Raw genomic sequence first — 14,809 nt, 5'->3', positions numbered from 1 at the left:
TTTTATGGTATCTGCACAGCTGTGTACAACTTGCACAATTTATAGCTAAAGACAGACTAGCTAGTAAAAAAGAATCTACTTTAAGTCTGTCCATCAATCCCATACCAAAATAAAGCATTTCAATAAGAACTGAAAAAATACTCCCATCATTGGCACGTTAGACAACATGGTAGACGACATATTCGGACAAAGCTAGTGGTTGTTACTAAAATTATATCTGAATTGATTTAGGGATTGATGTATCTCTTTTTCCACAAGCATTTTCCTCCAGAAAATAGAAAGCTTGCTAAAAAGGTTTCATTGTGTCAAAGTCTACAGCTTACCTACCGTCACTCATAATTCTATATTTTCGTTTTTCAGCCAGTCACTCATAAATAGCTAGAAAATATTGCTTTTACACCTATTTCCCATTTGTAGCTCCCACACCAGCTAACTAATATCACCTAAGAAAGTGTATATTGTAACTTGCCTGAAAGTCATCATAGGGGAACAAGAGCATTTCTCGCAGTGCATCATTCAGAATTTGGGTTTTCTTCTGAACAATCACATTTTCATAGTCGATGGGTTCAATCAGCTTTGGCTTTGCCTAGAAAAAAAAAAAAAAGAGGGTAAGTAGTTAGCAAAAAACATGTTTGTTCATAGCAAGCGTAACTGATTTAAGTATAATGCCTTTCTAAAGTTCTACATAGATGCAGGAGAAGGATCATGAAAAACATGAACTACACAAACTGTCGCTAGAAAAATTAACAAATACCAGCGAATTGTTATTTTATGTTCCAAGACTCCCCTGGATTAGAAATTAGTTATGTTATGTGAAATTACAGTGATAAGTCATTCTCCAACTTTAGGATGAAAACCTGTTTTACATTATCAGAATATCTCATTCATATAATCTGACACTGACAAAAAGGCCATGCCTGTTTCATTATCCTTTGAATATTCTGGATTAATCATCAGAAACTCCAGAGCCCTTAAGAAACCAAACAAATGGGCAAGGTCCTGAAAAGAACAGTTGTGTGAACCTGCATCTTTTCGCATATATTCCTCACAAGAAATTTTGAAAAACTTCTCCTCAGTAATGCCAATGGCCAGCCACAATGTCATGGGAATTTGAGAGCAATAGCTTACATGAGCATCTGGTTACATCCAGTGCTTCAACTTTGTTCGATGGCACTTAGGTTCTCTTGGCAAATGTGGAATAAACTATATCTATCTATAAATAGATATCTAGATCTATAATTTGGAAGTTTGCCTAGTAGGTCTGCACTGACTAGACTGAAGGCAAAATATACATTTCTTTAAGAGGTATATCTAATGAGCTTTCCTTCTAATCTAACACATTCCCAGTCAACAGGGAAAAACTAATACATTGCAATCTTATTTTCCAAGGTGAGCTAAGGGGAACGTTAACAGTGGCATGCATCTTGATTCTCACTGTCTTCATTCTTTTGCACACCATTTTGCACACCAATTCATGCTATTTAAATCTCCCCACTTATAAATTCCTAGAATTTCTTAGATGAGTGTTGAAGGTTTGACTACTCACATAAAAAAATATACTCCAATTAGAAAAAATAAGATGATTTAGTGCAGAAACAGTCCATGGTAAACTTTACTTTAATTTGACTCATTTTTTTCTATGTAGTTATTCTTCACTACAATTTATTAATTTCAGCTTTTAAGCAACATGGCAAGACATGCATTCCATTATTATCTGTAATCAGCCCCTTAGCTGTCAGCAAAATGCACTTATCCTGTGAGTCAAAGCACAAGCAATTACTTTCTTTAGCACTTAAAGCATTTTAAAATAAATAAATAAATAAAAACATTCTCCACACAAACACACAGCCTTCCATGTTTCCTCAAATAAACTCAGCTACAGGATGAGCTGAATCCTCATGATGAATCACAAATAAATTGCACACAGTTTAATATGAACCGCAGATATGTTTCTCTTGGCCTTGATTTAAAAATATAACTAAATAAGTAGTCCAGGAACAAGCTGGCAAAGCCAGAAATGTTGCAGATATGCTCTCTTTTTTTAATGCCATAAATTGGGCCATTAAGAAAATTAAAAAATAAAACACTAAATCACACACGTAAACACAGTTGGAACAATTTATATAAATATAAAGCACGCAAAAACACAGCTTAGCCCCAGCCCATGGACAAGCTTGAGAAAGACCTTTAAGACTATAAGAAATGCTGGAGAAGCCCAATATTACTGCTAACAAGGCAAGAACAAATGGCCTCAGTGACTTTATGTGTAGGGTACATGGTGTATATTTAAAAGGTGCTACAGAAATGGGTCAATATTCTAATGATCAATGAGAAAAAGTGCATACAATTGCATTACAAAGTATGTCAGCAGGAAAATATCAAAAGCAGCCATGAACAAAAGTATCATATTTAACAAAATGGCTATGCATTGTTTCAATTCATTTTAATCATCTGAATGCAAATACTAGCGTGAATATACAGGCAGTCCTAAAGTAACATACAGTTGACTTACATACAACTCACACTTACAGACAGGGGCTGTTACAGTAACATACTGTGGTTTGCTTGGCCTTTATTAGCTTTAATAAACCACCTGCCCAATCCCTTCTGGCATGTGTTGTCTACTACGGAGCACAAAAAGGTAAAAATAATACTATGTTAAGACATCTGTCTAAATTGACTGCTTGTATACAACTAGAGACAACTATTGACCACATTTAACATGCAAATGGTATGAACAGGCAGTATCAACTATATGGTATTTCACTGAGAATGATATTATTTGGTCTGGTTTAGGTTTTCCCATTTCCAGTCAGTAAATCAATGGCAATCTGAATGGTGATATGTTGGGATGAATATATCTCTAGCAACATGGCACATGTGGTCACTGAATGGTTTCATAGCATAGTATTAAAACAATAATAAAGAATAAGGTAGGCCAAATTCACAGGATTGCATCAATATGATATTACCCTAATAACTCAATTGGTAAGTTTGTTCCCTGAACTGACAAGCCTTTTCTATTGCAGAGCAACTCTTCCACCTTACCTGGCTTTTCCAGTCTTCCAGGGTAGGCTTAGACTTGCACCAGCAGAATAGAATAAAGTCCCTAAGGACAACTGGGAAAGTCAAGTAACATGGTGATGCAGTGGAGTGACATGTTTTTTTTCGTAAAGGGGGCGCTGACCCCAGGCACAAATATTCAAACAACAGAATTCACTGTGATCTTTGCTAAAATACTATGACTAATTAGCCATAACCATTTATTGTTTGTATTTTTCAACAAAGGTACAGCAAAGTGTCTTTGGTGGATCTATAGTTAGTAATTCCTATATACAAACAGAGATAAGGCATTGCTAAGCAGATATAACAAACTCCTCTTGTGCTATAAACAGGTACATGTATGGGATCCGTTATCTGAAAACCCGTTATTGAGAAAGGTACAAATAAGGGAATTTTTAAAAATGATTTCCCTTTTCTCTGTAGTAATAAAACAGTACCTTGTACTTGATCAAACTAAGATATAATTAATTCTAATTGGACGAAAAACCAGCCTATTGGGTTTATTAAATGTTTGTATGATTTTCTAGCATACTCAAAATTATGGAACGTTCTGTTATTCGGAAAACCCCAGGTCCCGAGCATTCTGGATAACAGATGCCTGTATAGTAACCATATCCAAAATTTGCTTTAAAAACAGGTGGCCAGTATCCTCCTGATAGGTTATTATTGGTGATTAAACTTACTACTGTAATATGTATTGTATTATGATAAGAATAAAGATTTTTTAACTTTTTAACTATAGCATAGGGTTAGTAAACCTTTGGACTCAACTGTATACAATACCGCTTTCTACTTAAAGGCTATAAAAAAACTAAACTTATACCTGTTTAGCTTAATATACCTTTAGTGGTCCCTGGACCCTTTCCCTTTCCCTTCAAAAGAACACAATAGGAGACTGTGGGAGGTGATGAAGAAGCCTGCTGGCAGGAAACCAGAGGGCAAAAGCTGCTTAGGCAAACCTAAAACTGCAAGCTTAGCTGGTTTAGTACCTTCACAGAGACTTGAGGAAATAAAAGTAAAATAAATATACATTCAGCTCTTAATATTTCCATTAGACAAATCCACAGGAAAAGCTAGTCTCCCTGTGCCTCAAACACAAAGAAACTGGACAGTGAAAGTGTCTGTGTAGAGCTCTGCATATAATTCCAATCTATATAATGAAACAGTTAATAATGCAGCAAAAAGTTAGGCTCTTCCTTAATTAGAACAGTTTGAGAAAATCGCATAATTTTTAAATAAGTTTATTACCTTTTCTCCTACACCACCACCTAAAATTATATGTACCATTTTATTCGTTCCCTAGATCCCTTAAAATTGTAAGTGTATCATGTATGTATGTATCATGTGTAGGAGTAACTTTTATCTCACCAGTGATTGCACAACCACTGTGAAAATAGTAAATAAGTCTGGTTCTGTATATAGGAATCTCTCAAATCTGTGATGTGTCAAACAATTTGTTTTAACATAATATATGACATTGCTTCCTTGGCTGCGACTCAGTTTTCTTTGTGTTTCAGCATTTTTTTTTATATAATCATGCTTTAAAAATGTTACCAATACACAAAGAATGAATAAACAGTTTAGTTTTGACTCCCAAAATAACGCCCCTTGAGACACACTCTTGCGATGTTAAGTAGACTAGGAAAAAAGTTTGTATTGTTACTTAATAGGTTACTGCACTAGAGCAATGGATCATGTTAATATTCAGTATAAAGTCATGGTGACCCTTAAAATAACCGTGTAATAAGTTTTCTTAATTTCTCTACTAACTTAGTTTGCAATTTTTTTTAACTTAATGTAATAAAATGTTCAAAGTTTGCAAATGGTCTAATCACCTAGAAAAACTAAACAACAGTTTACTAGTCACCTGTATAAAAGCAAACATCTTATTGGCTGCATACATTGCTGCGTTTAGACAAAGGTAGTCTTTTATTACTTATGAGGTGAGGGGTTAGTATTAAAATGTGCCTTTGTTTTGAACTAAACCGACCGCCAAATTCATAATTTGATCCCACATCAAGACTGCTGTTATCTATTTGACCCTTCTTGGGGATTCCTCCACCGTTACCCTTTAGAGTTACTCTACACTGTCAGATATACTACTTTATTTTTTGAATGTTAGTAGCAATGGTGCTCTGTTTATTAAGTTGTTTAACCTTTACAGTTTGTTGTATTAAACTGAAGACTCTTAGGGTACTGAAGACTCTTGGGATGACTTGCGAAGGCCTCTAGTAATCTGGATATATACTTTGTATCACAAAATCTAAAAGTCAAAAGCAGTCAAAAAATATTTTTTATTAAAAAAAGTGCCAGAGTTTTTATCTTTCTAGAAGTATTCCTTCTTTTGGGTTATAATCACCACAATATAGTAGGGCCCATAACCCAGAATTACACCCACAACTGGGCCATAGCTAGTTATTCAGAATGCTTTGGACCTGGGTTTTGTCTGGATAAGTGATCTTTCCATAATTTAGATCATCATACCTTAAATCTGCTCACTTAAACATTACATAAATCCAGTAGGATTACGTTACCACCAATATGGATTCATGTAGGAATCATCAAGTACAAAGGTCTTTTACAGAGATTAGATAATTTGCTTAAAATGGAGTTGATTGGAGATGGCCATCCCATAAATCAGAGCTTTCTGGATAGTAGCTTTCCGGATAATGGATTCTATACCTGCACTTCTTACTGAAACGTAATTCAATGTGTCGTGAGCATCCACCCCTTGTTTCGTACTGTATTTAACTGAACATTTACCTTACTCTTTCTCTTTTCATATACAGTTATGGGACCGGTTATGCAGAATGCTCGGGACATGAGGTTTTATAGATAACAGATCTGTAATTTGGATCTTCATACCTTAAGTCTACTAGAAAATTATATTCAAATTAAATAAACTTAATAGGCTGGTTTTGCTTCCAATAAGGATTAATTATATCTTAGTTTGGGTCAACTACAAGGTACTGTTTTATTATTGTAGAGAAAAAGAAAATCATTTTGAAAAATTTGGATTACTTGGATAAAATGGAGTCTATGAGAGATGGCCTTTCTGGATAAAAAGTTTCCGGATAACGGATCCCATAGCTGTATTATTTAGATATATATGCATCTATCTATTCAGAGGGCCAGGATTAAGCTGAATAAGTGTAAAGGCAGGGAGTGGCACTATACTGTGCCCTTGTCTGTCAACAAAAAAAAACTGATCTGCATTCCATTGTTTTGTTGGAAAAAAAATTCTAAAAAATAGTTATTCTATTGCTGCCCTGTATTTAATTCGGATCACAGTCTCCTCATCAGCTATGTATTTATCTCCTTATAAATGTATTTTATTTCATTCACTATGTAAATCCCAGTCCACAGTTTTGCAAGGGTATTTCATATGCACATATGCTAAAAGGCTGTGATATGATCACACCCTATAATAAAAGTGAGTACAAAATTAGAAACAAACTTCCTTTGGATTTTTTTTTCTTTTAAGCAGCTCTTTTGCACAGGGGAGTTCACAAATAGGCAGCAGATGTTAATGGAAAATACCACCAATCTTCTACTTTTAACTATTACAGAATATTTATGAAGCATGGGACAAAAAGCTTTCACATTTAAATGCTCCCAAACCTACTAAAAGTTATTGATTTATAACGTAAGAAAGTCAATGGAGAGCAAGGCACGCTTATACAGTAATAAAAGCAATCATAAAAGGTGAAGTATGAGATTAACAGAAGACCAAGTAGGCATGTTAGGTTGTTAACATTCCCTTATTATCAAAAATTAGTACCCTGTATTTGTTTTTCAAGATGGATATTGGGTATGTACTACATACAAACAAGACAAGTGGATGCTTTGTTTAAAAGGTATTGCAGTTAGATGTTTTTAGAAAATGTTTTACATAAGTTTCCAATGTTCCTTGATATTATAGTTGTGCTTATTGGAGCATTCATTGTTTAACAAACGAACAGTTAGCTTTTTGTTGAGAAAACTGCAAGATGAGTGCTTTCAGAAAGTTTCCAAAGCTAACAACGTAAGTAAAAACTGCAAGAAGCAGCTGTCATCCAGTGTCAGCTCCAGCAGTATAATTCTATTTCCAGGGAAGATGTGAAAATCTGCAAATGACAGTTTCAAGCGTGAAATGAGAATCTCCCACACAGAAGAAAGTGTCAAGATCATCGCCAAATTGCAGTTCTGAAAAATGAAACTTATACCCCACAACGGTGAGCTATCGAATAAAAAAAACAGGTCTCTGAATAAAAAGTATTCACTCATACCGGTAAACTGTGTTTAATATTTATGTACAGTAAAGTTGTTGTTGTAATGACTATTGTATATTTTCTTCTACTCTTGAGACAATCTACAAATTATGAAACAGCCAACAGTGTCACAAGACCATGGATGGATCAATCACCCTATACCTGTAATGCAGTTATACTAAATAAATGCTTCAGTATCTCTAATATATAAGATATTAGTATCTACACCAGTGACATTACATGGCTGCCAGCAAAAATGATCCTCGGTTTTTGAGTTACTTTTTGATCTTTGTGTTTTGTGCATGTAACACAGTAAGCCCAAAGTGTGCAGCATGGAAAGGTAATACATACATGCATCAATAGTCGAACAGTTTGTCTGACAATGAGCTTTCTTGCCAATTTAAAGGGGAACTATAGTGAAAATAAAAATGTAACATACTCTTCATCATTCTGAAATAAGAAACTTTCTAAATATAATCCATTAAAAATTCTGTATTGATTGTGAAATAATCAATTTCATCTTCACTTTTTCTCTTCATTCGGTCTTCATGCAGCAGCTGGGTGACAGATAATCGTTGACAGTTAGATCCAATATTTCTTATAGGGGGGCTCCTTTTGACTAGAAGAGGTAGTAGAGCTCACTCTATTAAAATCATCAGAAATACTGTCTCTCTACATGCAGAATTTGTGCAAAAGTTATTGTTAGATTTTGTTTGTACTGGAATCCGTAATTGAGCGAGTTCTAATTCATCTGCTGGGAAAAGAAGTCCCCCTATAAGATATATTGGATCTAAAGGTGGCCATGCACGGGCAATTAAAGCTGCCGATATCGGTCGTTTGGACCAATTTGACAGCTTATATGCCTGTGTATGGGGGCTTCCGACGGGTCTTCCCGATCGATATCTGGCCACGGTATCGATTGGGAAGGTTTGATTTTTAACCGACCGACCCGTCGGAGCCCCTTGGCGTATCGTAATGCGATCGTTCGGCCATACGGCCAAACGTTCGAATTACCCCCGATATAGCCATGCCGTTAGTGGCATATCGGGGAAAGATCCGCTTGTTTGGAGATGTCGCCAAAGGAGCGGATCTTTGAGTCTATGGCCAGCTTAACTATCAACAAATATCTGACTCCCAACCGCTGCAAGAAGACAGAATGAAGAGAAACAGATGCTGAGAGATGAATAGAGAGAGATAGTGAACATAAACTTGATTATTTCAGAAATTATACGAAACGTTTAATTTATTGTATTTATAAAGTTTCTTATTTCAGTATGTGGAAGCTTATATTAAATTTCCATTTTTTGGATAGTTCCCCTTTAATAATTTCACCTTACTAATGGTTGTTGAACAATACAGTGTATGAACCAAACATTTGACCCTACCAGCAAGCTCACTTGAAATATTAACCAGTTACATTGTGTGCCTAGTGAGTAAATCCAAGCAAAGTGATGCTTACAGCAGATGCAATATCAATAGCTGTAATAATGGACTGATTCTACCAAAAGCCATATCAATGTCTGCTGTAACAAGCTTGGAAACACAGAGGCCTGATCCTGCTTCCTGGCCCTGGAATAGTGTATTTGAGTTCATGCATGGTTCAAACATCTTGCATTACTTCATATTAACCACCAAATATGCAAGCAGACTTGAGATACTTCCCAATTAACTCCAGTTAAACAGTCTGCTTACCATCCAACTCAGCATTTCCTATAATTTCACTATACGCTTAACACATAAACCACAAAACCAGAAGTCAGGGACTAGTGCCCAGCTCCAGCCAGCAGAAAGGGTGGGGGGAAGCATGTAATATTTACAGGAGACAATGACTGCACCTTCTAACATTTTTTGGGATATTAAATGTCAATCATATGAGGCATATAATCTACTCTATTCATATGAAGCAAATCTTTTATGTTTTAGGTAATTATGCTTTGATACAGCATTACTAACCAGACTGCAGAAAAATACATTCTAACCTCACTATCTGTCTATATTCTGGTTGCTACAACTAAAGATAGCAAAAAGCAATCCAGGTAAGAAAAAAAAAACAAAAAAATCATTTTAGAGAACAAAATGTTATATCAAGCAAGACAGCAGTTTTGAGATTTCCTTTAACCTTGTGTGTGTTTTTTTAAGCAAATTATTGCAAGGCTGCTCCTAGTTCTGGGTTTTGCATGGACAGAGAAGAGTCCTCTAGCCTAGTGCGGTGTTTTGACAGCTGCTAGGAAGAAGCCATGCCAGTAATTTGTCCCTGTCAACACTTTTTTGTGACGTACCTCACTGCAGTTATCATGTCCCTATCTGTGATCTGGGGGGACCATAGGAGATGTCTAAACACACCTCTGAATTGTGGAACACTGATCAATTAGACAAAAAACAGTGCTAACAGGAAGAAGTAACCATATTCATAGGAAGTCAATAAATGTGCTTATCAATCATGGGTTAATCCTCTGATCAGTCACGGGTTAAACCCTCTGGCAGCCTCTCTAAATTAAAAACCTCCTGCATAGGGAAGAATCAACCTATAAATTGCCTGTTGAAGAGGAAGAATAAAAAAAAGCAAACCACTTGCATATTTAAATGAATTCTAACCTTTAAGCTAACCCAAAGCCCTTTAAAGAGCAGTATATATCTAGAAATACCTTTGCTAAAAATAGGAACAATAAATAGGTGAGAAATTATATACTGCTTATCGATTACATTTAAAAAGCCCTTATTTTAAAGCTGGGCTATTTTTACTGACCTAACCCCCACCTTCCTTTATAAACAGGGAAATTTGTGGTCACAACCTCATTGCACCCCCGCCTAATGTTTTTTAAAAATTAGTGGTGAGCACAACTTTCCCTTGTTTGTTATATATATATAAAATGTATTTATTTATATTGTGGGGAATCACTCTTTAGGTAGTAGCAGCAGCAGCAACTCCTTTCACACAGATAGTAGACAGTACACAGGTTTCCAGCTGATCTTTGATGTGTTTTTTATTCCACACACCAGTTTACACACAAACAAAGTTCATAATCTTTTAGAAGGCAGAAAACAAAATAGTTCCAGCTGTGCTGGTAAAAAAAAAATTAAAAAAAAATGTCCTTTTCCCAAAGGATCCACAGCCCCACTTGGGCAATATAAGTCCAGCAAACAAAATAAACTGTTAACTCACAGTCCTTTGGAGATTCCCTGTGCTTTCCTCCTGGAAGCAGCTCACTCCCAAGCACTTTAGGGAAGTAGCTGGTAGCCAGTCCTTGCTACCGGAGAACGTGTCTCCTTGTCAAAACTTGTGTCCAGCAATACAGTCCTTAAGCGCAACAACACAGGTCACATGCAGTTACACTGAAAACTGGTTACACAGCCCCAATAGCTCTCCTTTCTCTCTCAGACAGGGCAGAGAGCAGCATTAATTGAGCCCCCACCTTTTTACTCCAGGTGAGACTAATCACCTCACTGCTACTCAGAGCCTCATTTTCACATCCCTCTGCACTGCTTCATAGAGGATTCTGGGAGGGATATACTTTCCATCTGTGATTTTCCCAACCATGCTACAATATAAATAAATATATAAAAGAGAACACATAATTTAGTGAATGGGCAAAAGTCAATTTTAAAGCGATACTGTAATCAGAAAATAAACTTTTTTATTATCTATCATAACATTGTCTTTGAATGCTTTTTATAACTTTGCCATAAAAGTATCACCTATAGGTAACTTTTAATGTAGATTAATATTTTGAAAAGAACATTTTTAGTGTCAGTACCACTTTAAGTGCAAAGTCAATCATGTTGAGGTTTCAAGAATAGACATTTCTTAATGGGGACCACAGAAATGTTGCATATTCAGTACTTTTGCCTCTACACCAAATGATAGTTCTACAACGAGTGGCACCTGAGCCAGGTGGATTTTTGAACAGTCATGATGGTTGAACGTTACGTTAGCTTTTCTTAAAGGGGACCAGTCAACCGAAAAAATTATTCCAAATCCTATTTTATTACGTTAGTCAAGCAAAATTAACTTTAATTACACTATATAAATGATCTTGTTTCCTTTCGGTCTGGAAACTCATAATTATAGCAAGGAGGCAGGAGCCATTTTGTGGACACTATTATTAAGGCAAACCTTGCATCATCTCAAAATCTTGTGCACCAGAATAGGAGACCCGATGTCCACCTCCATGCACAATTAAATTGTGAAGAGAGTGGGGGGGGGAATGAGGGGAGAGCAGTGACGTCTAGTAAGTGCTGAATGGAAAGAGAAAGTAATTGCCTAACCCGCCTCTATGCCTAAAGCAGGCCATAGAACGCAAAGAACTGATCGTATGAATCGAGAATTCATACTATTTTCGGACCATGTGTGAAGAATCCTGACATTTTTCGTCTGGCAGAGATCGTCATTTGGTCGATCAGACAGGTTAAAAGATTTCTGTCGGCTGCCGATAATATCTCTGCGTGTATTGCCGATCTGAAGATCTTCAGTGGGAGACTGTCACTAGGATTTGTCGGACATAATTTTGTACGATTGCTGCCAGGGGCAGAACATCAGCTGATCTGTTCGGTTCTATTTTATTTGATCTGAATGGTTAGTGGCAGGTCTGGAGATGGGGAAGTCTGTTCGATGATTCGTACAATCGGATCTTTGCGTCTATGGCCAGCTTAAGGCATAGAGGAGGGGCAGCCAATATTTGATTAACAGTTGAGATTTTTATAAATGAGTTTACAACAGCTATGAATGCTTTAATAAAAAAATATTTTTGATTTCATATGAAAAGGACTTTTGTTATACAGCTTTTTATGTCTAGGTGACAAAAATGGATCTCTTTACAAAATGCGTTATTTGCACATTGAAAGAAAATGTCATTCTAAGCAACCTTCCTTTATACATAAAGTATATTATTTCAATGGTTATTTGTTACTGTAATAATCTATGTACTTCTGGATTTGACAAACTGAAACAATGTACAAGATACCAGTTCATTTACAAAGCCAGAGGATACAGAACTTCTGCTACACTGTTTCAAGGCTCAGAACCAGAGAACAAAAAGGGAGAAACAAATACTGATTTCAATAACTGGAATTTTTAAACTGATGCGTAATGGAGACTTGCTAATATTACATTTTATTTTTTTCATAATATAAAAAAGTTTTTGGATTGTGATCCCCTCGGACAGTTCTTTAGCAAAGGTAAAAAAAACAAGATTTATGACTTAGTCACAAGACACAGAAAGAAATTGTTAGCGCTCGGTCTAACTCACCCTGTCACATGTTTTACTGGGGGACTTGATTTTAAATGCACTGCAATGCTAATAGTATAGGAAGGAAATTATTTATAGGTGTATGTTTGTTGGCTGGGGCTTAAAAGCTGCCAGCATTTCCACTAGAGATTCTTAAACAGCGAGCTATGGGAAAAAATGTCCATATTTATTAAATCATCTTCATGTTCTTAAAAACAAATCACCTTGGTATTACATTTTGAAAACACAATTGTTATAGCCCAACCCGTACAAAAAAATGTGGGCTCCCAGAGTTGGGCGTGGAATTTCAGGTGGCAAAACTAAGAAAGAGATCAGTAAAGGAGGCTACATTATGTTTCTGAGTGGTATAATTATGACTGCCAACCCATAGAGAGCAATTTTCCTACTTTGCTGTGGGAAGCAGTGTTGGGCAATTTCTGGAATTTCTCCACTATACCACCACTGCAGTTAAAGGAGAACTAAAGCTTAACTAAAGACGTAAGCTTGAGATTTTGTACATTATGTTTTAGGTTTCTGTACCAGCCCAAGGAAACCACAGCAGTAAAGATGTGTACCTTCAAAGATGCCCCTTGAAGCTCCCCATCTTCCTTTATGTTTTTTGTCAGTTACTGAGGTTAGGGGCCCACTCAAAATATACAGTACACAGAGTATAAATGTCACAATATAAGACTGATTAGTAATTAATACAGAAATTATTAAATGGCAACACAGAAATCATTGCAATGGAATTTCAGGCCAACCTCATTTTCTGCTTGATTATTTGTGACGACCCCAAAGCTTAGCTTCTCGACAGCTGCTCAGAGCCCACTGAGCATGTGAGTGTCCCAGACACTTTCCAAGTTGGTGACCCCTGTGACACGTTTGAAGTCCTGGATCTCATATATATATATATATACGTTGTAGAGATCGTACTCACAGGTCTTAGGTGTAATAAAAAACTTTTTATTGTGGGTAGTCGCTGACGTTTCGGCTGACACAACAGCCTTTCTCAAAGTGGATAGTGTATTAAACAAACGGAAATAAATACACAGTGTGGCGGGAACAAAATCAAAAAAATTCCAAAGGGAGACCGAAGGCAGAGGAAGTGACGTGTGGATGACAACATAAGTGAAAAAATACGTGAAAAACAAGGAAAAAAATAAAACAGTATAATAATATAATAATGGGAACAAAGGTAATAAAAAATACAAAAATGGTTACTGAAACAAAAGCAATAAATAAATACAGATTAAATGAAACTTATCAAAAGTAGAATTCAGAGATGCTCGATCGCTTTTTTGAGCTCACGGTAGTTACGATGTGCTGATGTTATATTAAGTAGTGCAAATGGAAACAATGTCTTTGTTTCTACACTATGTAACTCATTCATATGTCAATCAGCGGAAGAAACAGCTAAAGGGGTATAGACACAATGTTACAGGACATCGTTGTATGCGGGAAACATCAGTTGAGAGGTGCTAGTAATGCAGAATTATTAGACTCGGAATCAGTGAAGCAGAATAGAACCGAATACAGTCAAGTGGACCGAACGAGAAGCCACACCGGAGGGGAGGTAAAGGAAATGAAACAAAAAAAAGAAGAGGAAACCACGCAAGAACATGTATATGTGAAAAAGAGAAATAAAAAAAGAATAGATAGAGCAAGTTGAAGGATAGAGGCCACCGGAAATAAGATCAGAAGAGTAGAAGCAAACGAATGAATGACCAAAATGAAAAAAATGAATGAAAGAATGAATGAAAAATAAAAGGTAAAAAGTATAAATAAAAATGAAAATAGACAATGAAACATGAAACATGAAAAAATAATATATAAAAAGTAAGAAATAAAAATATTTTGTTCTCAGCCTTATATGTTATTTTTTCTGTATTTTTTATTCCTTTTTTATTTCTTAAACCTGCCTGATCGGTATCTGGCTGATTTCTGGCCAAATATCGATCTGGGAGGCCCGTGGGAACCACCATATACAGGCAGATAAGTGGCTAAATTGGTCTTAATGACCAATATCGGCATCTTAAATCTGCCCATGTATGGCTTCCTTAAATCAGTCATCTCCAACCAGTGGCTCCCTTTGAATTCCGGGCCTGTAGACAAGTTTTGGTTGCATAAAAACACTTGAAATGCCACATAGGGCTGCCAAATAGCCAATCACAACCCTTGACACCCCCATATTTCCTACCCAACTCTCATTTTATTAGATATATTTTCTATATCAGGGCCATGCATTATTTTACTTCTGTAAAAACTGCACTT

The 14,809-nt window shown here is 36.1% G+C and overlaps 1 protein-coding gene across 22 annotated transcripts in view; it reads right to left on the bottom strand.

Moving 5' to 3' along the window:
- The window catches only part of dock9.L (dedicator of cytokinesis 9 L homeolog), a 153,531-nt gene that overhangs the window by 93,790 nt on the left and 44,932 nt on the right, over positions 1-14,809 (bottom strand). For all 22 annotated transcript variants that reach the window (NM_001112887.2, XM_041580775.1, XM_041580762.1 and 19 more), the window contains exon 2: positions 470-586. In NM_001112887.2, the coding sequence (NP_001106358.2) occupies positions 470-586 (117 nt within the window). The remainder of the gene's footprint in view (positions 1-469; positions 587-14,809) is intronic.

The sequence above is a fragment of the Xenopus laevis genome, chromosome 2L (genome assembly GCF_017654675.1).
Source record: "Xenopus laevis strain J_2021 chromosome 2L, Xenopus_laevis_v10.1, whole genome shotgun sequence".
Classification (NCBI taxonomy): Eukaryota; Metazoa; Chordata; class Amphibia; order Anura; family Pipidae; genus Xenopus; species Xenopus laevis.
The sequence above is the reverse complement of the archived record's forward strand: the minus strand, read 5'-3'. Positions and strand labels throughout refer to the sequence as shown.